This window comes from Halichoerus grypus, chromosome 6 (genome assembly GCF_964656455.1).
Source record: "Halichoerus grypus chromosome 6, mHalGry1.hap1.1, whole genome shotgun sequence".
NCBI classification, from domain to species: Eukaryota; Metazoa; Chordata; class Mammalia; order Carnivora; family Phocidae; genus Halichoerus; species Halichoerus grypus.
The window spans coordinates 4,193,407-4,218,946 of NC_135717.1; the positions used below are offsets into that span (position 1 = coordinate 4,193,407).

At 43.7% G+C, this 25,540-nt stretch overlaps 1 protein-coding gene and 1 long non-coding RNA gene across 7 annotated transcripts in view; both read right to left on the reverse strand.

The window, feature by feature from the left end:
- Positions 1-25,540, reverse strand: part of RNF216 (ring finger protein 216) — a 147,173-nt gene that overhangs the window by 72,791 nt on the left and 48,842 nt on the right. For all 6 annotated transcript variants that reach the window (XM_078074288.1, XM_078074285.1, XM_078074286.1 and 3 more), the window contains 6 exons: positions 23,303-23,417; positions 19,464-19,603; positions 15,693-15,743; positions 14,642-14,779; positions 12,486-12,634; positions 11,698-11,776 (listed from right to left, as the gene is read on the reverse strand). In XM_078074288.1, coding sequence (XP_077930414.1) covers positions 11,698-11,776; positions 12,486-12,634; positions 14,642-14,779; positions 15,693-15,743; positions 19,464-19,603; positions 23,303-23,417 — 672 coding nt within the window. The remainder of the gene's footprint in view (positions 1-11,697; positions 11,777-12,485; positions 12,635-14,641; positions 14,780-15,692; positions 15,744-19,463; positions 19,604-23,302; positions 23,418-25,540) is intronic.
- LOC118525272 (uncharacterized) lies at positions 541-6,976 on the reverse strand. Its single transcript, XR_004912072.2, has 2 exons — positions 1,573-6,976; positions 541-766 (listed from the first exon to the last, which is right to left on the reverse strand). It is a non-coding gene; the product is annotated as an uncharacterized LOC118525272 (long non-coding RNA).

Here is a 25,540-nt window from a genome sequence, read left to right on the forward strand (position 1 = left end):
ATAGCAACAATTTCTCTTCTACCTGCAAGGGTGGAAGCCCTGCAGTGCTCTGTGCTGAGAACGCAAAGAGGGGACACGAAGGTTCTGCGCTCCAACACACACATGTATACCACACACGCACACACACATGCCCGTGTGATGCATGCACACACTCCTCCAAGGACACTACAATGAGAACCAGTAAAACGAATTAAATTAAAATGCTGACACCTGGTCACACAATTAATTAGTGAATAGACAAGAAGGCGGCAAATGACTATAAAGGTATTTTGTAGACGTCAATTCTTGAGAGATTTTTAACGTGAGATTTCTAAAGACTTTGAATCAAAATGTATCTCTCCTTTGATGAGGCCACAGGCACACACAAAAAAATTAAGTTATTTTAACAAAACATATGAAGGCACTAAACAAATAATATGTGGTTTCCAGAAAGATAGGCACTCAAAGCTTATGATCCCCGTATGGTCTGTGAACAGGGCTAGGCTGTGGTGAGTCTGATAAGCAATGGCTCATGGTGGCCACAAAAACCATGAGAAAGGGTCAGAGTTTCAATTTTAATAATGTGCCCATCCAAGTCTGTTAAAAATTCACAGTCTCTATACATACTGTAGACAATGTATCTTAGTAGAAACCCAAACAAAAGAGAGACAAGAAGGTATGTCCTTTCACTACAAGGACAGTGAAAGGTGAGTAGTCCCGGCCTCCAGGCCTGCCCTGCTGCACTGGGGCTGGGTGCAGTGGTCAAGACTCAAAGATCGGCACCTTCCTAAGAAGACAAAAAACATAACCCATGAGTCATGGAGACAAAGCACGGCCATTTTCATTTTGCCCCTAATTCTGAGTCCTCTAGTAAAACAATAATTTTTCTAGGTCCTTCCTACCCTCATCTCTTTAAATATTCCCTGAGATGCCAAACCTTTCAGAAAGGGATAAAAAAAAAAAAAACCAATGAGACATCCAAAAGGAGGGACACAGCAGTGCTGTGGACCAAGCGACTGAGACTCGCAGGGCACAGGTAGCCTTCATTAGGACACAGCTCTCCCCAGGGTAGCTGGGTCCTTCTCTGAACTTGAACAATGTGGGCTAAAGTGACAGCAGTCATTTCTTACAGAATATATCAGCACAAAATTTAGCTTAAAAAAATCTATCCCCTTTCCACTGTGGCATGCTAGTAAGAAGAGTTTTCTGAGTTCATGATTTGAAAAGCTAAGGTCTGGGAGGAGTCATCTTTAGGTCCCTGATGGGACTTTACATCTGCCCACCTTAGGGGAATTCCACACTCCTGTGGGAGACTTTAGACATCTGGGAGAAGTTCCTCCTTTCTAGGAACTCCTCACCTGCACGCACTGTTGGCATCAGTCTGCGCCTTCCCTGTGCGGCAGCTACTGTTTCCTGACCTGAGACGTGCCAGGCACGGGCGCTTCCCTACGTCAGGCTGTTTGCGCCTCCGCCCCCGCTTTATGAGACACGACCGACACGTCACTGACGTTTCACCAGAGGTCTGCGAGGTAGGTGCCACTGTTCTCATTTTACAGATTTAAAAACTGTGGCTCAGGGAGGGGATGTATTTACCCTCAGTCACAAAGGTAAGAAGGGGCAGAGCTGGAACGGAAGCCTGAGCCGGGTGAACGTCGACATCCCTTGTCTTCACCACGCCGCCAGACTGTGTTCCAAGCTGCAGCACAGGCGCGGCCACGGGCACCTCGCTCCCTGTCGCCCGGCGGCGCCCAGCTCAGGGCCGGCTCCAGGGCGGCACGTCGGCAAGGGCTTCTCACGCAGCGGTCTTCAAGGGAACCTCCCAAACTCAGAACCTACTAATAAAGCCCAGCACAAGTGGAACACAAAGCAACATTTTAACCATCTAGAGCAGCTTCCCTGGGTGAGAAAGGAAGCACCAGAATGTTCTCTGGGGGCAAGGCAGAGTAACACCCACCTTGGCGGGGGGCGGGGTGTCAAGGACATAGGCGAATACCCAAGTCCAGCCGACAGCTCAGCCTGTCTGGCCCGCCTGGGCTCTGAAGTGCACTCCCCTGTCCGCTGGGGGGGCCGCCCCGCAGCACTGCCAGGCCTGCAGCCGTTTTCACTACTCAGTGCCCAGGATCAAGGGACAGAAAAGATGCAATATAGGAATAGAAACTACTCCTGTAGGACTAAGGGGAAACAAAAATAACTGTTTTATTCATATTCGCTTTGTCGTTTAACCTGTGCCTGTATACGTATGTATACGTGTGTGTATATATAAAGATTTTTTTTTATTTGAGAGAGAGAGGGATTGAGAGAATGAGTGGGAGGAGGTGCAGAGGGAGAAGCAGAGCAGGGAGCCTGACGCAGGACATGATCCCAGGGATCATGATCTGAGCCCAAGGCAGACGCTTAACCAAGTGAGCCACCCAGGCGCCGTGTATATATGACTTTTAAAGATTTTTTATTTTCGAGCAACTTCTACATCCAACGTGGGGCTTTAACTTAAGACCCCAAGATCAAGAGTTGCAAGTTCTACTGACTGAGCCTGCCAGGAGGCCCCCCCATGTATATATTTCACCTTTCCTCCCCTTGGGTAGATATCTAGCTCCCTTTCAAATAAGTGCTGCAAACAACAGCAGATACGGTATTTATATGACTTTTACTAGGAAGGCAGGATAGGAAAAGAGGTAAGCAATATTTGCCTTTTCTTGTTTTTATTCTTCTTGGGAACATACCCCCCCACACTTCTCCCCCCCCTCCAGGTTCTCTAATCATATGTTAGTGTGTGAAGATAAGTAATGAAGTGTAATTATCAACCAAAATCTTTCAAGGATCAAGAAGCCTATGATGAACACATTCACTATGCTGTTTGCTATGAGGAATTTTAAAAACTGGAAAATGACTAAAATATTAAGTTAAAAACAGAGTTAGATCCTGAAACCTCATTGCCACAATGCCAGCTCTACCCCGCGAATGACGGGAGGGCGGCTCACAGCGGTGCTGCTTGGGATCTCCTCTGGGACTGTGTCTGTGGCAGGGAGGCCTCCCTCTGGGTTCTCACCATTGGGTAAATACTGTCACTCTACTCCACACCTGAGGCCACTTTTTAGGGTGGTTGGGGGGAATGCCAGGAGCTGAGAGCCCTGAAAGGCACCTACCCAACATGCCTGCATACCACGCAGCCTGAGGTCTTAAGCTATTCCGCCAGAACCCTCCAGAACCCTCTGGCTCTGAAGGAAGTGACTCACCTTGTGAGCAGGGGCAGGCCAAATCCCCGGGAGGGAATTCCCACCCCACCCCACCTCTTTTGTGGACTTGCATTATGAAGCATGGACTTCCACGCCAGAGAACGAGTGTTCGTTCTGGGACTTAAAAAAATCCTTTTGTTACCCAAACATTCAGTTCTTGTCAACATAACTTCCTGAATAAAGATCCTCCCTGATAGTGGGAACAAGAGGATCAAGCTTCATTCAGATCTAGATAAATGTAAACGCCTATGCTCAGCACAGGAGTCAGCTGACGGGCTGGGCCTCAAATGATAGTGCTGCTAATAAGTGCCAAGCGTCCACTGTCACAGCTGGAGCCGCCCTGGCACTGACAGCTGGTCCAGGCTCATTTACATTCTCTTCACGCGGCCGTCCAGCTACGGCAGGCGGCTGCAGATGCCTGTTTTTTAGCAACAAACTGGTTCACTGCAGATGTGAATTCTGGTTATATTTCACTGCTGTGGAGTCAGTAACACTGAATGCTACAAAGGATAGGATGGGGCCTGGAAATGGTAGAAAAAGAGGAGTAGGGAAAAGAAATGAGAAACACAGGAAAGAAAGGTGAGAAAGACACAGGAAAACAAGTACAAGTGACACTGGGAAAAGACGTCCAGCCACACTCACCCCCTTGGTTTCACTAAGGAACACCAAGCCAGGTGTCCTTCACAGTTCTTCGGACTAAAGTCTCACCACCTGATGGGTCTCCCTCCGTTAGCGCTTACTTCATGAATAGTCTTAAACCTCCACCTTGTAGCTCTGGCTACCTTTCTGGAAAGCTCTACATAAAAACCTCTGAATTTATGGAGCAAAGCTATGATCCTAGAAAAGTAGAGAAAGACTCAACAGGGAAATTCTGACCCTCAGAATAAATATTCCAGAAGCATCGCTTACAAATCTCCTTTTATCTAACACTCTGCAGTCCCACACCAAACACATCCAATTCATTCCTAAAAGCACCATGCTGAAAACAAACTGATGAATCCTTTATCTGCAAACACACAGGGCACTGAGGGCCTTGACAAAAGCATTCCATCATATCAATGAAACAAAGACTCTCTCCCCATTTCATCAAAGATACAGTATCTTATTCTCTTCAGGGATTTTAGAGGAATGATTCCAGGCATTCAAGCCCGCCTTAATATAAATGCCTCATCTCAGAGTGACAAGTTCCTGGAAATCTAACTGGAGTTTAGATTACTGGCAAAGACACTGCAATGAGGAAGCAGATGCCCTTAGTCTCACACGGGCCAAAAATTAGTTTGTGGCTCATTTCTTAAACATTAGCAATCCTCAAGGATTAACGGTTGGGTTTAGCCATCTAGCTGAAAAGAAACGATGTCATAAGGAAAATTCGTTTAAGTGGAAAAGGTAAAAGCATAGGTTCTAAAAACACTGACATCTCTGATACTAAATTCTGAATGCACACAGTGGTTTGCTTTGGTACTAAGCCTAAAAGAATTCTGTTTACAAGACACTGTCTTGCTGACTGACATACTTCTGAAATGCTCAAGAGAAAACCGTTCCTCACGGAGTATCAGTGCCACCTAGTGGTGACTCACCATAGTGCCTAATAAGGAGGGACCAGCTTAGACCTAACTCTAAGTTAGTTCTCCCTTCCCTGTGAAGAACAGGGCGGGAACTTCCGAACCTGCTGTCCCTGCCTCAGGTTCCCAAGAGACAGTTTTCACTTTATTTTCCACGGTGGGCCAAACTCTGAAGACCTTACCCTAATGGTGGAAAGCATCCAGAATGTGGATGCTCTCATCTGCAGGGAGGGTCAAGTTCTGAAGCATACGATCATTGAGAATGCCTTATGATGCATTCTCTTTACTGGAAAACGTTACTAAGGGACACAAAAAGATCTGAAATAAATGGAAATATATACTTTGAACTTATCAGGACTCACTTTATTGATATTAATTTCCCCAAACTCATCTATGAATTTGATGAGATTCTAAATCAAAATGCTGTCAGCATTCTCTAACTCCTGTGACCTACTTCCTAGATGCCCTGCCGCAGGCTTTCTGTGCTCCCAGCTGTGTTCCCTGTCCCCAGGGCTCCCTCCCTTCAATGCTTCTTACTCCTGACTACAAAATTTTCCTCTAGCCTAGACCTCCCCTCATGTTCCTGACCCTAGTCACTTTCTAAGTAATTACTGAGACCTACTATGTGCCAGGCATTAGCAAAACATACACATACTGAACGCCTCCATCCTCAAAGCTCTACCTATTTAAAACAGAATCGATTGACCTCCTCTCCTGGAATCTTTTCTATTCTTTTTTTTTTTTTTTTTAAGAGAGGGAGGGGAGAGGGAGAGAATCCTAAGCAGGCTCCAGGCCCAGTGTGGAGCCCAACAAGGCACAGAATCTCATGACCTCAAGATCACAACATGAGCCAAAATCAACTGTTGGACGCTTAACTAACTGAGCCACCCAGTTTTTCTATTCTACTTGCAATTTTATGTGAATAGTATCATCACCCACTTAGTGGCCCAAACCAGAGAAGTGAGTCATCTGGACTTTTCCCCACCCCTACAGTCAGAATATCTCCTTCTAATCCTATCTCCCCATTATCTTTCAAATCTGTTCCTTTTTTCCACCACCATCATCCATTTTGGTTCTCATGGTATCAGTCAGGACATGCTAGGTTATGCTGCTGGAACAAACTCAAACTTCAGTAGCTCAAAACAGAGACTTATTTCTACATGTCCATCTTGGCAGAAGGAAAAGAGATAATGAACCATTCGCTCTCTTTTTGTGTTAAAAAAATACATTATATAAAATCTACCCCATGAACAAATCTTAAAGTGTACGGTACAATATTGCTAACTATACATGCACTGTTGTACAGCAGGTCTCGAGAACTTCTGCATCTTGGGTGACTGAAATTTCATACCCACTGCATGGCAGCTCCCTGTTTCCGCCTCCCCTAACCCCTGGCAACCACCATTCTATTTTCTGTTTCTGTAAGTGACTACATACCTGCAGTAAGTGGAATCACACAGAATTTGTCTTTTTGTGATAGGCTTATCTCACTAGCATAACTTCTCAAGGTTCACCCATGTTGTAGCATGACAGGATTTCTTTCTTTTCAAATCCTGACTAATGTTCCGTTGTATAGAAAGACATTTCCTTTAGCCATTCATCCACGGTTAGACATTTAGGTTGCTTTTATATCTTGGCTATTGTGAACAATAATGTAATGAACAAGAGTACAAATAGCTCTTCAAAATCCTGTTTCCTTTTTCTTTTTTAAAGATTTTATTTATTTATTTGACAGAGAGAGAGACAGCGAGAGAGGGAACACAAGCAGGGGGAGTGGGAGAGGGAGAAGCAGGCTTCCTGCGGAGCAGGGAGCCCGATGTGGGGCTCGATCCCAGGACCCCGGGATCATGACCTGAGCCGAAGGCAGCCATTTAATGACTGAGCCATCCAGGCGCCCCAAGATCCTGTTTTCAATTGACATATATTCAGAAGTAGGATTACTAGATTGTATGGTAGTTTTTTTAATTTTTAAAAAAGATTTTATTTATTTACCCCCACACCACCACCTCCACACCCAGTGTGGAGCCCAGTGTGGGGCTTGAACTCACAACCCTGAGATCAAGACCTGAGCTGAGATCAAGAGTCAGATGCTTAACCAACTAAGCCAGCCAGGAGCCCCCAGATTTCATTTTTCAGTGATCTCCACACCTAATGAGGGGTTGGGACTTACAACCCTGAGATCAAGAGTCACACGCTCCACCAATTGAGCCAGCCAGGCGCCCCTATTTAAAAAAAAATTTTTTTTCAAAGATTTTATTTGACAGAGAGAAAGAGAAAGCAGGGGGAGCAGCAGGCAGAGGGAGAGGGAGAAGCAGGCTTCCCGCTGAGCACGGAGCCTGATGCGGGGCTTGATCCCAGGACCCTGGGATCATGACCTGAGCCGAAGGCAGACACTTAACCAACTGAGCCACCCAGGCGTCCCAATTTTTTGAGGACATTCCATACTAGTTTCCATAGGGGATGTACGGTTTTACATTCCCATCAACAATGAACAACGGTTTCAATTTCTTCACATCCTTATCAACACTTATTTTTTTTCCGTTTTTGTGTTGGTGAGCATCCTAGATGTGAAATGACCTCACCGTGGCTTTGATTTGCATTTCCCTGATGACGAGTGATGCTGAGCACCTTTTCATGTATCTGTTGGCCAACTGTAGGTTTCCTCTGAAGAAATGTCTATTCGAGTCCTTTGCCCATTTTTTAATTGGCTTATTTCTGATTGGCTATTACTGACTTATAGGACTTCCTGTTTATTACTGATATTAACACTTTACCAGAGAAATAATTTACAAATACTTTCTCCCATGCCATAGGCTACTTTTTCACTGTTGATGGTTTCCTTTTCTGTGCAAAGGATTTTCAGTCTGATGTAGTCCCATTCGTCTATTTTTGTTTTTGTTGTCCATGCTATTAGTGTTACAATCATGAAATCAATACAAAGACCAATGTTAGGAAGCTTCCTATGTTTTCTTCTAGGAATTTTAGATTGTTATGTTTCAGTTTTTAATCCATTCTGAGTTGATCTTTGTGGTGTATGAATCACATCCAATTTCGTTCTTCTGCAGGCAGTCATGTTTGTCTGGCACCATTTGTCAAGCAGAACGACCTTTCCCCAAGGTGTAATCTTGGTGCCCCTGACTGCAGAGGTGTGGGCTTCCTTCTGGGCTCTCTGTTTGGTTCCACTGGTCTGTAGGTCTGTCTTTATGCCAGTACCATACTGTTTTGATTACTGTAACTCTGTAATATGCTTTGAAGCCAGGAAATATAAGGCCTCCAGCTCTGTTCTTCTTTCTCAAGATTGTTTTGGCTATTTGGGATTCTTCACAGTTCTATATGAATTTTAGGATTTTTTTTTGTTTCTTCAAAAAAAGCAATTGGTATTTTCATAGGAATTGTGACTAAATCTACAAGTGGCATTGTATAGGTATGACATTTTAACAATATTAACTCTCTTCTATACTGTGTTGGTTCGTTTTAATTGGGGCCTATTTGGCTTCTTGAATCTGGATACCCATTCTCCTTTCCCAGATTTTAGATGTTTATTGCCATTATTTTTTCAAATAAGCTTTCTGTCTCTTTCTCTCTTCTCCTCCTGAAACTCTTACAGCACATACTCTGGTTCACTTGATGGTGTCCCTCCCATTGGTGCCTCAAGCTTTCCTTATTCTTCATTCTTTTTTTTCCTTTCTGTTCTTCTGACTAGATAATTTCAAATGACCTGTCTTTGAGTTCACTGGTTCTTTCTTCTGATTGGTCAAACCTGATGATGAATCCCTCTAGTGAAATTTTCCATCAGTTATTGTATTCTTCAGCTCCAATTTTGTTTGACTCTTCTCAATTATTTTCTCTGTTGATATTCTCATTTTGTTCACATATCATTTTCCCGAGCTTGTTGAACATCTTTATGATGATTATTTTGAATTGTCAGGTAATTCACATACATATCTCCTTTTCTTTAGTGTCCTTTCTGGAGATCTACTTTGTTCCTTTGGTTGGACTGTATTCCTTCCTATACCTTGTTGCTTTGTGGCAGGATCCACATATTTGAAGAAACAGTCACCTCTCCCGGTTTTTACACACTGGCTTTGTACAGGGAAAGACCTTCACCAGCCAGCCTAGCTATAGATTCTGGGAGCCTTTACTTAGGAGGCGTCTTCTCTGGACTTAACATGTGTAAATTCTCAATTACAGAGGTCTCGCTAAATTTCTTTTTTTAGGAGCTTATAATCTCTTTCTCCCTCTGGTGTCTGTCTATAGTACTGCAGGTTCTCTGGAGCAGTCCAACTCCTTTTTGTTCTCAGCGGTCCCCAGGCATCCAGACTACAGTGTGGGTCTCATCAGTGCTGAGGTGGGCAAGAAACCAGTCCCTTCAAAACCTCCTCCCCCAAGAAGCTGGAGCACTGGGTGCAGGCTCCACTCTTCCTCTCTCCAAGGGAGAAGCTGCCTGAACTGTGGGTTCTTTGGGGCAGCAGCAAGCCTCCCAGCTCTAGTGTTCTCAGAGGCATCCAGGCATCCATAGTACGCAAGATCCTGTCAGTGCACTGAGTCAGGTGAGACAATAACCAGCCCTTTAGGCAGTACTCCCAAAGGCCAGAACACTGGACACATGTTCCAACTCTTTCCCTCCCCAGGGAGAAGCTGGGAGTTGGGGGTTTTCTCCAGTTCTTTGCACACCAAACTGAGGGGAACGGCAATGGTAGCGTATGTTAGCTTAAAATGTTGCCTTTGGGGGCACCTGGCACCTCAGTTGGTAGAACATGTGACTCTTGGATCTCTGGGTCATGAATTCAAGCCCCATGTTGGGCATAGAGCTTCCTTAAAATAAACAAAAATAAGTAAATATATAAAACGTTGCCTTTGTTCTCAGCAATCTCCAACCTGGTGCTGCTTAGAGTCAGGAAAGACAAAAGCCAGCCCCTTGGGTAGCTGCCCAAGAAGACTGAATGCTGGATTATGTTCGAGTCTTCCCTTTCCCTCCCCCCGGGGGGCGGGGGTGGGGGTGGGGAAGCGAGGATTTAGATGTTTCCTGCATGTGCAGATGGGAGGGTCCCTGGCAAGGGAGTTCCATGACTTTTCCTACAGGCTTTAATGCAGCCGGCTTTGCACTGTCTGGAATGCAGGAGCCTCCTACCTGGTTTCTAAATTTCTCACAAAGGGAACCGGTCTGTGTAATGTTGATCAGTGTTTCCGTAGGGGGCTGGGGAAGGAGGGTCTGGGGCTGCCTACTTGTTGACATCACCCCAAATCATGTTTTTACCACTTTTTCTGCAAGTGACTGACCTCATCCACACTGACATTTCATTGACCAAAAGAAGCTACACGGCCACCTCCAAGTTCAACAAGGCATGTATATCCCTTCCACAGAGAGGAAGCCGAATATTTGATGTTTCTGCTTCAGATCTTAAAAGCCACTGGGACCCTTTCACTGACATCCCAGGTTGATGTTCTGAAGACACTCACAGGACACTGTTTCAGACGACTGCCTGTAACTGTCTTGGGAGAATAATGGCCTCACCTCCTCTTTGGCTTTCCAAATTGTCTATGAACACTTATCGGTAGAGTCTAATTTGGAATTCTTGGAGGAAATGTAGTTCCCAGCTCCATCTTAGCAATTCACGGAGACTCCACAGGAGGGGGCAGTGATGTGCATCTCTGACCTGGACTACAACAGCTGAAGAGATCTCCCTGTTATCTCAGTCCCCTTGCTGTTCCCCCTCTGCCACCTTAAACTGGTGCTCAAGATCTGCATAGCCTGGCCCCACCCAGCTGGTGAGCCTTCAGGATGCTACTCATCTTCAGACCTAAAAACACTCCAACATCTTCACTTTTCCTCCACCTAACCTTTCCTTCCCTTGGCTACTGCCTCCCCAGGCATTCCAGTGCTGGGTGCATGGGGAGCACACAGGGCAGTCACGTGCTCCACTTAGTTCCAAAAGCCAGAGACTGTTGGGAAAATTGTTACAGCAACAGCCTGAGGGTGGGGACAAATTATTAAATGGACACATAAATTCTAAGAATACACCCAGATTTTACAAAGAAATGTTAATGCTGAAAACAAAAGGAATAAAATTTAGTCCATTAGTTTAGTTTCTTCCTCCTTTCCCAATGACTACTTTCATTTCTCCACTCCTGCAGTAAGGCAGAGATATTATAATGTTCAACTCTGGTCATGCTATTTTCTTTTTTTAATTTTTAATTTCTTTTTAAAGACTTTACTTATTTGAGAGAGGGAGGGAGGGAGCACAGGCAGGTGGGGGGAGAGGGAGAGGGAGAAGCAGGCTCCCTGCTCAGCAGGGAGCCCGATGCGGGGCTCAATCCCAGGACCCTGAGATCATGACCTGAGCCGAAGGCAGACGTTTAACCAACTGAGCCACCCAGGCGCCCTGGTCATGCTATTTTAGAAAAATGGCTTAAAACATACTTGTCTAGGTTGATGCTAGACGCTTAAAAACTCTAAGTGGCTTGTAAATAGCTGACACATTTTAAGACATTCTTAGCTCACAGGGGAGTCTAGTTAAAAAAAAGATTTTCAGCAGCGAGGTGACTTGATGGCTTTGGCACCCAACACAATCAGTTCTTATAAGAACAGTTAGTGAATATTCTACCAGATGCGACAGAGATGCCACCATGATACCCAGGCCTTTAACCCTTCATATTTTACATTACGACATCTGCCCTCATAGGAAGAAGGCCTACAACAGGAATCTAGACCTTTATGACTAGAATTCCACAGGTGACCCCCATCTCTGCAACCATGTCAACCACGATTCACCAAGTACTGATCTTCATTTGCTTTCATTAAAAGGAGAGCACACAAACCCTTCTCACAGGTCAGCACACAGATAACCGGCAGATACACGGCCATGAGTGTAGTCTATAACACCAAAATTCAAATGAATCTAGAAAAAAATTTGCTTCCCTACCTTTCGGCAGCGAGGATTAGGACAACTGAACCTCTTCACATCACTGTCCAACAGAGCAGGAAAGCTGCAGGAGGGGCACCTACAATCAAAACAGCAGAAGGAATATTACTCAGAATATTAAATTGGTTTCATGTTCATACTAATAATGGAATTTTAAGCTGGACAGCCATATCTCCTTTTTAATTAAAACAAGACTGAGGCTCTCCTTTGTGCTGGCTCTTACCAGGAAATGCAGATGCCATTTTGGGTCCTGCCTCAGTGCAAACCACTCAATAAATATATACCCCTACCTTTGTGAGAACTCCTTGCACGTGTCACCTTTCCTCCATCCTCCAACTCAGTGCGTAACGATTGTACCTATAAGCCAAGTGATTAAGAGGTACCAAGGAATGTAAAAATGTGAAATGTGGATTTTCCCATTAATAAAATTATTCCTTATTGCTCAGAAGAAAATGCCAGAAGACCTGGAAGATCCAGTTTTGTTTTTTTTTTTTTAAAGATTTTATTTATTTATTTGACAGAGAGAATGAGATAGAGAGAGAATGAGAGTGGGGAGGGTCAGAAGACGCAGACTCCCTGCTGAGCAGAGAGCCCGATGCGGGACTCAATCCGAGGACTCCAGGATCATGACCTGAGCCTAAGGCAGTCGCTTAACCAACTAAGCCACCCAGGCGCCCCTGGAAGATCCAGCTTTGTTATAGATTTTCATCATCTGATGAAAGTGTTCAGGCAATCTTCATAATGGGGAATGAGGTGACTGATGACACTCTCCAACTCTGAGAACTCACCTGACAAGCTCATCGGCGTAAGCTGCAGCAACTTCCTCTTCAGCTTTCCGCTCGTAGTATTTATACAGGATGGTCTGGGGAAGCACCTTCTCCAGCTCACTGGTTGGGAATGAACATGTGCAACTGCCTTCCATGCAGCTGAGTTCTGACTGGAATTATAAGGTCAGGAAGCAAAAAAAAAAATTAAATTAAATGAAAGAAAGAAAGAAAGAAAATTCAACCAAATTTTTAGAAAAACAAAAGCCTCAGTGGTTCAAAACCTCCCTCAATGGGAAGTGGATAAACAGTGGTTAAGAAAGTGACGACACTCAAAACAAGGAAAGCGTGATAAAACCCCACAAAGTCCATCTCTGATATAGCACCAGAGGGCCTCTATCAGTCCAAACCGCAGTAAGGTGGAGAGCAACAAGGAAGGTCATGGTGCAGTGTCTGAAAAGGAGATATTTGTGAGAAGTGAGTTGATTTCCTCCAGGGACCCTGAAAAGGTTGGAGGTCTAGACCTTGGGGAAGGCGGAGGTGAGTCATAGAAGAGGAGACTGACAGGAATACAGACTAAAACCAAGGGGGTTGTTTGGAAAGCCTCTGTCTGGATCCTACCCCTTTCAGATGGAGTCAAGGGACTAACACTCTTCCAAGAGAAAGGAAGACAGCCTCCGGGACAGCTGCTCCAGTGGGCCCTGGCCATCATCTTCAAAGGCATCAGCAGCACACTGAGTCCTTCTCATGCCACATCAGTCCAACTTCCTCTTCTGCCTCTCTCATCCATTTTTAAGGACCCTTGTGATTACACTGGGCCCATCTGGATAATCCAGGCTACTCTTCCCATTTCAAGGCCACCCAACTAGCAACCTTAATTCCTGTCATGTAAGGTAATGTATCCACAGGTTCTGGGATGAGGACAGGGATATCTCTGGGGGACCATTATTCTGCCTGCCACACCATTCTGCTCGTAACGGTTACTCCGTTCTTGACTAAACTGCAACTGACTTTAGACTAACTGATGTTGAATGATTTGATTATTGGTCAGGCATTTATGAAAAGTAATTCTGGGGGGCGCCTGGGTGACTCAAGTCGTTAAGCCTCTGCCTTCAGCTCAGGTCATGATCCCAGGATTCTGGGATCAAGCCCCGCATTGGGCTCCCTGCTCGGCCGGAGTCGGCTTCTCCCTCTCCCACTCCCTCTGCTTGTGTTCCCTGTCTGGCTGTGTCTCTCTCTGTCAAATAAATTAAAAAAAAAAAAAAAGGAAAAAGAAAAGTAATTCTGGTTTTTAATCGTTCCTTAAGACAAAACAAAACTCCTTTTCATATTATGTTATGCTGGTATCAACAGACACTAACTTTGCACAGAGAAATATGATCGCGGAAAGGTATTCATTTTTTTTTTAAAGGCTTCTAGTTCTTTTCTTTTTATCTTTTTTTAAAGTTTACTTATTTATTTTTAAGTAACTTCTACACCCAACATGGGGCTCAAACTCATGACCTCCAAATCAAGAGTCACATGCTCTTCTGACTGAACCAGCCAGGTGTCCCAATAGTTATTCATTTTAATACAACTATAAAATCCTTTAAAAATCTTGTTTAAAAAAACCCCAACAGGGTGCCTGGGTGGCTCAGTTGGTTAAGCGACTGCCTTCGGCTCAGGTCATGATCCTGGAGTCCTGGGATCGAGTCCCACATCGGGCTCCCTGCTCAGCAGGGAGTCTGCTTCTCCCTCTGACCCTCCTCCCTCTCATGCTCTCTGTCTCTCATTCTCTCTCTCTCAAATAAATAAATAAAATCTTTAAAAAAAAAAATAAAATAAAATAAATAAAAAAAAATAAAAAAACCCCAACAATGCACTCTCATTCAAACAGCTGCAAGGATCTCTTCATTTTTTATTACAAAAAGGACTGATGAGTGAAGAAGTCGGTGCTCCTGGAATAGGCATGGGGGCACAGAGGAACAGCGCCATCCCCCAAGAAGAAATCTACTCTGCTTACAACCAACACAATCACACCAGCCAGGGGCTGTCTAGGAATCACACACATACCAGCATGTCTTAAAAGCTCCAGCTCACCCCAGGAAGAGCAATTCGACGAGGCATTTACACTTGCCTATAAATGGGGTCTCATACTCTGTGAACATTTCCTGCGTGTGGGAATATTACATGATTCTCACCTTTCCAGATCCAAAGACTGCCTCTTGGGCATATCTGATGAGACATTCTTTGCAGAACAAGTGAGCATCCGCACATTGAGTAAGCTCCTCGAATGGAAACTCCCCATAGCAGCAGCGGCACTCAATCAGCTGGCCGTCCTGCGGGCCGTCAGAGACACATGAGATGCTGTACACTGAAGCAGAGGGGCAGCTAGGTTTCATATTCCCCCATTCCCAAACACACGCTGAGGTCAAAAGCCACCTCTAGAAGCCATAAGACATCGATGAGCTATTTTCTGCTCTGTACATCTAGCTTGAGGTGCTAGTACAAATATTAATATATAACTAAAGATAGTGAGAATTTTCATGGGTTTTTATTCTTCAGAGTCATCCTTTGTACAAAGTGATCATATCATGAGTTCCATGGTGTCAACAGAACCATAACATCTATACTCAGATGCTAATATGACTATGAGAGTCAGGGACAAGTGGCATGAGAGATGTTATTCCAAAAAGCTTCCAAAGTTGGATTTTGCTCTTCTTATTAGAGGGCAGGAGTTGTGAGGGGGTTGTGTCTCAGCCCACACTGTATCTTATGGGACCATGAAGCTAGCTAGAGCATAACCTCCAGTACTTGAACACCATGAAACCTGCTCTTCTCATTGGCAGAGACAGACCCAGACCCCAGTCCATTCCCGCTATGCTAGAAAAGGCCACGAGGTGAGGACAGCAGATAGTGGACAAAAGCGACCTGGTCCTGCGGTCAGACATATCTCTTCCAACTTTTTGACACGAGAATTCTAAATTTTCCTCTAAAAGTCTGTTCAATGGATTCCAGGAAATTTTTTTTTTAAGAGAAACAACTCTGTCATTATCTGTGCTTCAATTCTGATCCAGTCTGGGATTAGGAGTACCCATCATGGTTCAAGCACCTAACTGTAACTTGGTTGAACCATAAACCCAGCAGATCAACAGGAGGTTATACAGGAAGCAATCTGCCTCCAGGAATTGATAAAGAAAAACAGGTCACGTAAATACCCAGAATAAATGAATTAGTGAGATTTCAAACTACCTTTTGATACTGTTCTTCATTCATCTGCAGGGCAAGCAAAAAGTCTTCATGCTGAAGAACAAAACCAATACATGCAGACACAAATTTAGTAAAGATGCCACAAACATTTAGCATTTATTTCCATAAACATAAAAGAACTCTATTACGAATAATCATCTCTTCAGTTACACAGTTTAGTAGCTTAAAAAGGTACCTCAGAGTAAATTTAAAATGCACAAGAAAGCTAAATACAAAAAAAGGAAACCAAACAAATACTAGAAAATATGAGGGACGCTTTCTTGAATCTGACTCAAAATGTAGAAGGAATAAGGGGAAAGACGGGTACATAACAACACTTTTGAATAGCAAAGAATAGCATAAGCAAACAAGAAACCAAATGGGTAAAAACCAAGTCTGACAATATCTTTTGTTGGTGAGAATGCAAACCAACACAACCACTATGGAAGAAACTTGGCATTATATAACACGGTACCTAAGTATTTAGGTACTTTGATTCATCCAAAGCACATCGAGGAATGTATTCTTAAGATACTCTGGGGCAGAAATAGGAAAAACAGTATGCTCAAGGTTATTTAATGTCATGGCACTATTTATAATAGCAAAAAACAATGGAAACAACTTTGGATGTCCATTAAGGAGAGTAACTGAATCAACACTGCTACTGCAGACTATGGCACACTAGGCAGTTTTAACAAGGAAAGAAAAACCTCTGGTTTGCTTAAGATTGATCATCAGGATGCACTGCTAAGTTTAAAAGCAAGGGGCAGGGGCGCCTGGGTGGCTCAGATGGTTGGGCGTCTGCCTTCGGGTCAGGTCATGATCCCAGGGTCCTGGGATCGAGCCCCGCACTGGGCTCTCTGCTTGGGAGGGGGGCCTGCTTCTCCCTCTCCCTCTACTATTCCCCCTGCTTGTGCTCTCTCGCTCTGTCAAATAAATAAATAAAATCTTAAAAAGAAATAAAATAAAAGCAAGGGACAGAAAAGTGTGCTACCTTTCAGGTAAGAAAGATAGGCAAAACCAAAAAAACCCCAACAACCCCCCCCCGATACATTTACTTTTACATAAAATAAGGAAAGACAGTCAAGACTATTAACAAGGGTTATATAGAGGGGCACCTGTCTGGCTCAGTCGGAAGAGCCTGTGGCTCTTGATCTTGGGGTCATGAGTTTGAGCCCTACATTGGGTGTACAGATTACTTAAATAAACTTAAAAAAAAATTAAAAACCAAAAACCAAGGAACGCCTGGGTGGCTCAGTTGGTTAGGTGTCCAGCTCTTGATTTCGGCTTAGGTCATGATCTCAGGGTCCTGGGATCCAGCCAGAGTCATGCTCAGCAGGGAGTCTGCTTGAGATTCTCTCTCCCTCGGCCCCTCCCCCTGCTAGCACATTCTCTCTCAAATAAATAAATCTTAGAACAAAAAACCCAAAAAACCAATACTTTAAAATTTGTAAACTTGTTTATCATTTATCATATCAAAACTTCATTGTTTATCAGGTTAATGGCATAACCACACAGACTTATTCCAAGTGACTTTTTAATATTTTGATTTCATATTCCTAATCTGATATAATCTGACAAGAAAATTATCAATAAATCTTAGACTGTATTCAGTAGCCTTTTTTTTTTTTAAAGATTCCATCTATCAATTTGACAGAGAGAGACACAGTGAGAGAGGGAACACAAGCAGTGGGAGAGGGAGAAGCAGGCTTCCCGCCGAGCAGGGAGCCCGATGCGGGACTCAATCCCAGGACCCTGGGATCATGACCCGAGCCGAAGGCAGACACCCAACGACTGAGCCACCCTTATTGGTAATAATATGGACTGTTGTTTTGGAAATATTAAGTACATAATATAGGATAAAGAAAATAAGTCATTATATTAATACTGCGTAGAATCAAGATTTTCAGCATAAGAGGAAAGAAGTACAAACATAAAATGAAAGAAGTTTAAAAAACCCCTGTAAACCAAATTTGAAACAGCAGCCTCAGTATGAATTCCCACTAAAAGAAAATAAGGCGCACTGGAGAGGCGGGTGACTCCGGGTCCAGGTCAAGAAAAGCAGAGGTTGAACCTGGGTCACCTTGTGTGCCAGAAAGGAGGGGTGTCGTCAAGAACAACTGAGGCCAGGACAGAGTCAATGATCTGAAGGGGATACCGCTGGCCAGACGTGGAACAATATGGACGAGGATAAGGACTACAAAGAAGCATTCCGCCAACACTTTTAACACTTTTCTGATGAGAAATTAATGACTGTGACGGTCTGATACTGCACCATGTGCCAACATCTGGAAGACCTACATAACTCACAAATTAGTGTTTTAGAGGCTAAAATCACGCATGTGTGGAAGATCCATTAAAGTGCAAGCTACACCAACAGGCTTTCATGTAACAGATGAGAAGGAACTGTGACAGATGGATCAAAACTTCTAATTTCTGCCTGAGATCTAGAGTTTTATCATTGGCCACAAATAATCATTTGATTTTTGAGATGGTGTCTGCCCAATGCCTACTCCTGAATAATCAATTTTTCTGTCAGCATTTTTTCAAGTAAAAATAGTGTTTTGTGGGGGGGGAAGTGCCTCATTCGGCAGCTTGCAACTCAAAGGCACAAGTGCTTCTTGGACATCATCACAGTCAGGACGCGGCAAGAGCACTTAGTGTGGACTTCCCACGTTGTCACACAGAGCAGCAAAAACGTAACGTGCTCAAGGGTCAAAATTTGATAAAATGAATAAATTTTACTGTTTCATTGAAGGCATTATTTATTATTAGTTATTTTTTTTGAGAGCAAGTGAGCGAGCACACGCATGCATGTGGCGGGGGGGGAGAGGGCCCAGCACAGAGCTGGACATGGGGCTCAATCTCAAGACCCTGAGATCATGACCTGAGCTGAAATCAGGAGTCAGACCTTCCCCAACTGAGCCGCCCAGGCGCCCCTCATCAAAGGCATTTTTAAATAACATGGACTTCTTTCTTAAATGTGAGTGCATGGTGGTGAAGAAAGGTGCCACCGACTTGATTTATGCTGAGGTACCACTGCTGTTGTTTTGTCAGAACAAATTCAACAAAGTGAAACAGGCAAATATAACGTCTCATCATCAGGGTAAGAGATCTGACCTCACCGACCTCCTAAAGAGTCTTGGGAACTCAGGGGTTCATGGGTCAAATTGAGAGCCACTGGTCCAGAAAATATGTAGTAAACCACCAGTACATAAACATTCAGGTTGTCTCGCACACTTGACAGTTTATTTGGAAGAACTGAAGAGCTAACTGGGATCTCTCTCCGGTTGTTCTTCATTATTAGAGATTGAGGGAGGTGAAATACATATATATGTTCATTAAGCTCCAATTAAAATTCTCTAACAGGGCGCCTGGGTGGCTCAGTCAGTTAAGCGGCTGCCTTCGGCTCAGGTCATGATCCCAGGGTCCTGGGATCGAGTCCCGCATGGGGCTCCCTGCTCTGCGGGGAGCCTGCTTCTCCCTCTCCCTCTGCCTGCTTCTCTGCCTACTTGTGCTCTCTGTCAAATAAATAAATAAAATCTTAAAAAAAAAAAAAAAAAAAAATTCTCTAACATAAATCTGATTTATAAAATGGTGAACTTTAGTCAATATCCTTACAAAACCCAGTTGTTTTTTAAAAAGCTTTATAAGTGTATTAGTTTATCCAAACCAACTGCTTCAAAGAAAATGTAAATCTTAAAAGATAGTTTTATACTAAGTCCTAAGAGCAAACCAGAATGCCAGAAACACACCCCAAACCCATCCTCCTACCTCTGCCATTTCTTTGATTTTCTGCTCATAGAACTCCTGCTCTTGCTGCACAGCTGGAAGAAGGGCACGCCGGTCGTAAGACCTACAATGTCGCCGCTTATTTTCCAGAAAGAACATCCTCTTTTCTATTTTTATGTCACCTAGAAGACATGTGACAATGCAAAATCATGCAGACAACTGTTGTGAGGAATCCAGGGCATCCCTTCCAAGCTCCTGTGGCCCAGTCCCCCCACGTACCCCCCCAAACAGTAAGTTTCTAACTCCGGTAACGTACTCTACATGTGGGAAAATTCAGCCCCTTACCATTCCCTAACTTATCATGCACATATTTTGACTTTAATGTTTTCTTTTTCCTTGTTATGCTCCAAATGGAAGGTCCCTCCTATCCTGGCAGTACTGCACTGTGTGAATATACCACACTTTATTATTATTCATTCTACTGAGGACAGCTGGGTTTATAGTTGTGGGTTACTATTGCTGAATGTGTCTGCAATTCAGCAGAGCATAAATGAGGGAGTGGAAGTGCTGGATCATAGACAGGCATATCTGCAGCTTTAGAAAATAGTGCCAGTTCTGCAAAGCAGTTGTGCCAGTTTACACGCTCCCTCCACTGGCAGTGTGTTGTACCACGTCCTTATCACCTGTACCGTCAGCTTGTAATTGCAGCCATTCTGGTAGGTGCACATGTGTCTGATGAAGGTTTTTTAAACTTTTTACTTTGAAACCCTTCATATACAAAAGCTGAAAGAGTAGTACCTAAATGTACAATAAGTAACATTTAGAGTAAAAGATAACAGAATGATAAATATCAGACCATGTAACTGGCCTGTTCAGCTTTTTTATTTCTGTGGATTTGGTAATTTATATTTTCTAGAAAACTGCTTATTCCACCCAAGATCTTCTATTCACTCTCTGAAGTCTCTTCTTCATAACACCTTCTGTCTTCATCAGTATTTACTCTATCTGGTTCCTGATCCTTCTCCCACTTATTCTCTTCAGCAATTATTCTGGCTACTTCAGTACCGTCTCCGTAGAAATTCTAGGATAAACCTGCCTGTGGCTACCAAAAAGCTTTGATGGGATCTGTAGATCAATTCAGGGAGGACTGACATCCTTACGACATTGAGTCTTCCTGCCAATGATCACAAAACAGGTCTCCACTGACTTCCACCTTTGGTTTCTTTCTTGAGTGTTTTCTAGTTTTTACCACAAGTCTTAATACATGTTTTGTTAGATTTAAACCAAGTATTTAATGGGAGGGGGAGTAATTACAAATAGTATTATACTTTGATTTCCACATGCTCATTGCCAGTATATAGAAACATAATCGGTTTTTGTAGGTTGACCTTATACCTTGCAATGATACTCAATGACTCTAGAAGATGTATTTTCGGTAGATTCCTTGGAGTTTCCTCATTGGCTATAACTTTGAATTCATGTTGAACAGCAGTAAACAGAAGACCTCCTTCCCCCATTCCTGATTTAGGGGGAAAGGATTCACCATTAAATAAAAGTATTAGCTTTAGGTTTTCTTGTAGATGTTATCAAGTTGAAGAAGCTCCTCTCAAGTTCCTAATTTTCTGAATTTTAATCATGACTAGGTGTTAAATATTGATAAATGCTTTTCCGCATCAATTAACATGGTCACGTAATTTTCCTTCTTTAACCTGTTAATATGGTGGATCATACAGATTGTTCTTCAAAATATTAAACTAGCCTCGCACCCCTGGAATACACCTGACTTGATCATGGCACATAATTTTTTTATATATTGCTAACTTCTATTTGCTGCTATTTTGTTAACGAATTTTGCATGCCTATTCATGAGGGATATTGGTCTATAGTTTTTTGTGCCGTCTTTATCTGCTTTTGTTATCTGGGTTAATACTGACTTCATAAAATGAGCTGGAAAGTGCTTCCTACTCTTATTTTCTAGAAGCTACTATGTAGAATTAGTGTTAATTTTTCTAAACATTTTTAGAAGAATTTGTCAGTGAAACCAAAGGAGGCTGGAGATTTCTTTTCTGGGAGACTTAAAATTATGAATTCAATTTCCTTGAGAGCTACAGGGCTATCTAAATTATCTATTTAAACATGGGTAAGTCTTGGTATTTTGTCTTTTTTTTGAGGAATTGGTCCATTTCATTTGTCAGATTTATGTGTGTAAAGTTGTTCACGGTATTCTGCATTAGCAGTTTGTAGGGTCTATGGTGAGATCCCCTATAAAGGGTGAAAACTCCTAATACCGGTAATTTATGTCTTCTTTTGTCTTGGTCAGCTTTGCGAGATAGTATGTTGTATTTTTTGATGTTCAGTTTACATCCAGATTCTACCCAGGCTCTTCATGAGAAGACTGTCTACTGGTCAGCTCATAAAACCATAAAAAGGACAGTGGAGGGAGAATCCTGACTCCCTCTTTGAGCCAAGCAACGTATAACCCAAATAGCAGTGCTAGGATGGAAAAATGGCCGAAAAGGTGAAAAATTAGATTCCTGGAGCAGATAGATGGAGGACTCTCAGACTATCTATACTTGTAAATTGCTGTCAAGGAAGGTTAAGTGTATCTGTTAGCCGTAAATATTAACGCTGTGTGTTGTCTCTACACAGCAGACTCATCTGGAGTATTCTGTCCACCCAGACTTTCAAACAGATTCTGACAAGCTAGAGGAGACACACAGAGAAGGGCAGTCAGAAAGACAAAGAAGCAACAGACAGATTCCAAGTCTTTTCAGATACAAGAACTACACCCATGGCAAGAAATTTCGGGAAGGTGCATTTTGACCTGATATAAAAGACGTTTCTAAAAGATAGAGCTGACCAACAAGGGAGTGGACCATCTTGCAAAGTGGTACTTTCTTTTCTCTACCACTGACAGAAACAAATATGGATCGACTATGTATTTGGGATGTCGAGTCTAGACTGGATAAATTTAGCTGAATAAAGAACCACCTACACACTGCCCCCACTTTCTCATTCTTTGGCAGACTTGTGAGAATGTCATGACAGGAGAGCACTGCACCACAGACTAGCTCGGGGACCTCAGGAATCAGAGCCTAGGGGTTTCCTTTTAGATCCTGAGGAGCTCAGAACCCCCAAAAACTTTCCAACTCTGTGGTTAGCTCCTAGATTTTCCATTTAGTCAGACCTGAAATAAAGTTACACAACTAAGTACAGATTTAAGAGAAAGACAAATAAGAGGAAACAAAAGGAAAATATTCCTGTTTATGACATAATCTATAGGAAAAGTTACAGTGGGCTCTTTTCTCAAACACAAGCAACTCAGATCAAATGTGATGTAAAATTCAACACATTTACCCTGGGGGTGGGGGTTAGACCCAAAGTAACGTCTCTGGAAGGGCTCTCGGCAGTTGTGTCATCAATAACAGAACCTTCAGCACATAAGTGGCTGTTTAGGAACTGCTGGCCTTTCCTGTGCAGAAGCCACTCTCTCAGGTGCACAAATGATCCCTCTGCAGTAAGCAATCAATCTCTGGCCTAGGTAATTTTACTAGAGATAAAGTTAATTCTTGTCTAACCTTCAAGACCAGCCCCCCACCCACCCCGCCTGAGAGTGTCCCCAAACACTTCTCCACATGTGAGTTCTTTGCCACTGCACACAATGTTCCGGTCACGGTGTACCCTAGGCAGAAAGAAGGAGGGTGACAACCACAGCCACTTCCTAAACATACAAATGTGTCCCCAAAGCAGGCCACGCAGCCAGTCCTTGGGCTTGCCTGGCAGGGTGGCCATGCCACAGCGGCCTTTACAGGCTGCGTGGGAAGGAGAGGGCTCTGCACGACCGCTTCACACAGTCAGCAAAACTCAAAGTTGGCCATTACCTTGTTCAAACTTGAAATCTATGTAAGAATACTGATTCATTTCTTTTCTCTTTTTTCTTTTTCCGCTGGTTTCTGGAGATAGCTCCTGCCATTTTTTAATGGCATCAGAAAAGGCCTAAAAATTGAGAAACAGAAAAGTTACTGCTGTAAATGGGACACAAGAATACAGGAAACGCAGGCAACCCCAAATCTCATTCTGACTCACAGTTTCAGCCAGCTCCCCTGCATAGCTTAAAAGAAACAGGCTGCAGAATTATTTTCATTTTCTGACTTTCATAAACTGCTGAAAGGGCAGAGCCGAATGTTTACTGACAAAGCAACATAAGAAAACAGCAAGTGTGCAAGCTGTCCTTGGCTACGTACAGCGTGGGTCACCTAACAGATGGCTGGTGACTCAGACTCTACAGTCACACCCTAAATGGCATACCTCTGGGACCACTTTCCACCAACACTCCCATATTCCTTGCAGCTTCACCTGCGTCCCCTCTTTGTACAGCACACTGGAGGGCAAAAGTTGTATGCCAGTGATAATCCCTTTTCTTCTGTACCCTCAGCTTTTTAAAAATCTTTCCAATTGACATTTCAATGTGCTCAAGTCTTTGCCATCTTAAAAAAAAAAAAAAAAAAAATCCCTCCTCCCCTGGCCTCCTTCCCCTTTCAGGTACCAGCCACCACACCCCAGCCTGAACCGTCAAAGGGGCCATCTGTCCACGTTTGCTCATCTCACCTTGCATGCGCTTCCCAACTCCCTCCAATGGGGCACCGAAGCCCATCTTTCCACTAGCTTACCTACTTGGTAACAGGAGGCAAACTCCTGCCCCTATGTTTTGGTCCTCATCTCACCTAGCCTCTCGGCAGTACTGCTAACACGGAGTGCTCCCCGCTTCTGGCGTCCCACCTCCTCTCTGCCCACTCCTCGCCACCCGCCCTCCACTTGTCTTTACATGCTGGAAGGCTTCCAGGCAGCCTCAGCTCTCCCAGCTCTCCCTGTGCCTACCCCGTCCAAGCTGGGGAGGTCACCCTGCATGTGCTGATGACCCTCACGATCCCACCTCTTTTGGCCATTTAAGCACCCAAATGAATTCTTTGTACTTGGATGTCTCACAAGCCTCACTCAACAGGCTGGCAACTCAATGCTTCCCAGGCTGAATTCATGATCCTTTCCCTCCAAATTGGCTCTTCTACAGTATTCCTCATCCCAGGAAAGGACACCCCCAAACCCCCCTTACTGAACTCCTCCTTATAGAACACTCAGGTTTGTGGTTAAATGTCTCTTGCTCAGGGAGGCCTTCCTGGAGCCTCTCGGTCCACCCGCTACACTCTTTCCAAGTACCTTACATTTTTCTTTTGAAATGCTGATAACAGTAATGATACACTTATTTGATTCTGTTTCATGTCATCCCCTCCACTGGACAATGGGCTTCTGGAAGACAGAAAAGGTGACCAAAGCCCAGGGTGTATCCTTGGCAACCTGCATGGTTTGCATTTCATACTCTTGGTGAATAATAAAAGGTTACAGGGATATCTATGTGTTACAGGAATGTTGCTAGTTAAGTCACATTCTGAATGTTTATCTTAGGAAAACAGCTGTGTGTCCCTCTGGTAAAATGAAAGAAAGAGAAAACAATTATTTTAGCTACAGAAGAGGGACAGATCATCTTTCCATCTTCATCTACCTTCTATCCCCTCCTTTCCAAAGCTCTCAGGTTTGGGAGCAGGAAGGGAATCACCATGTGCTTATACACCTCTGTGAGTGAAGCACTCTGTGTGGGTCTGGTGACCCCTCCGGTCATGGGATTCTCACAGCAACTCTCTGAGGAAGGGGTTCTTTCATAGCAGAGGAAGCGAGGCTTACAGAGAAGGATATCACCTTGTCCTCACAGAGCGGTTCAGGGAAACCCACCAAGAGCTGGCCAACAGAAGTCATCCTACTACCTCTCCATCTCCCTGATTAACATCCTCCCTTGCTTTGTTTCTTCTTTCTGGAGTTCTGACTGTCCGAGGTGTTCCGCACAAACCTTAGGTACCAATCTTAAAGTCACATGTATATACTCCACAGCAAGACCACTAATTTCTACCAAGTTCTACCTAGAAGGTAAACACTCCATTCTTGAATTAGGGCTATTTGCAAAAACCCAGGAAAAAAGGCAGGACAAGTTATGATAACCTGAATTTTATAAATGAGGTGATTAAAGGGTAGATGTCATTTATCAGCAACTAATGAATGGCAATGTGAAC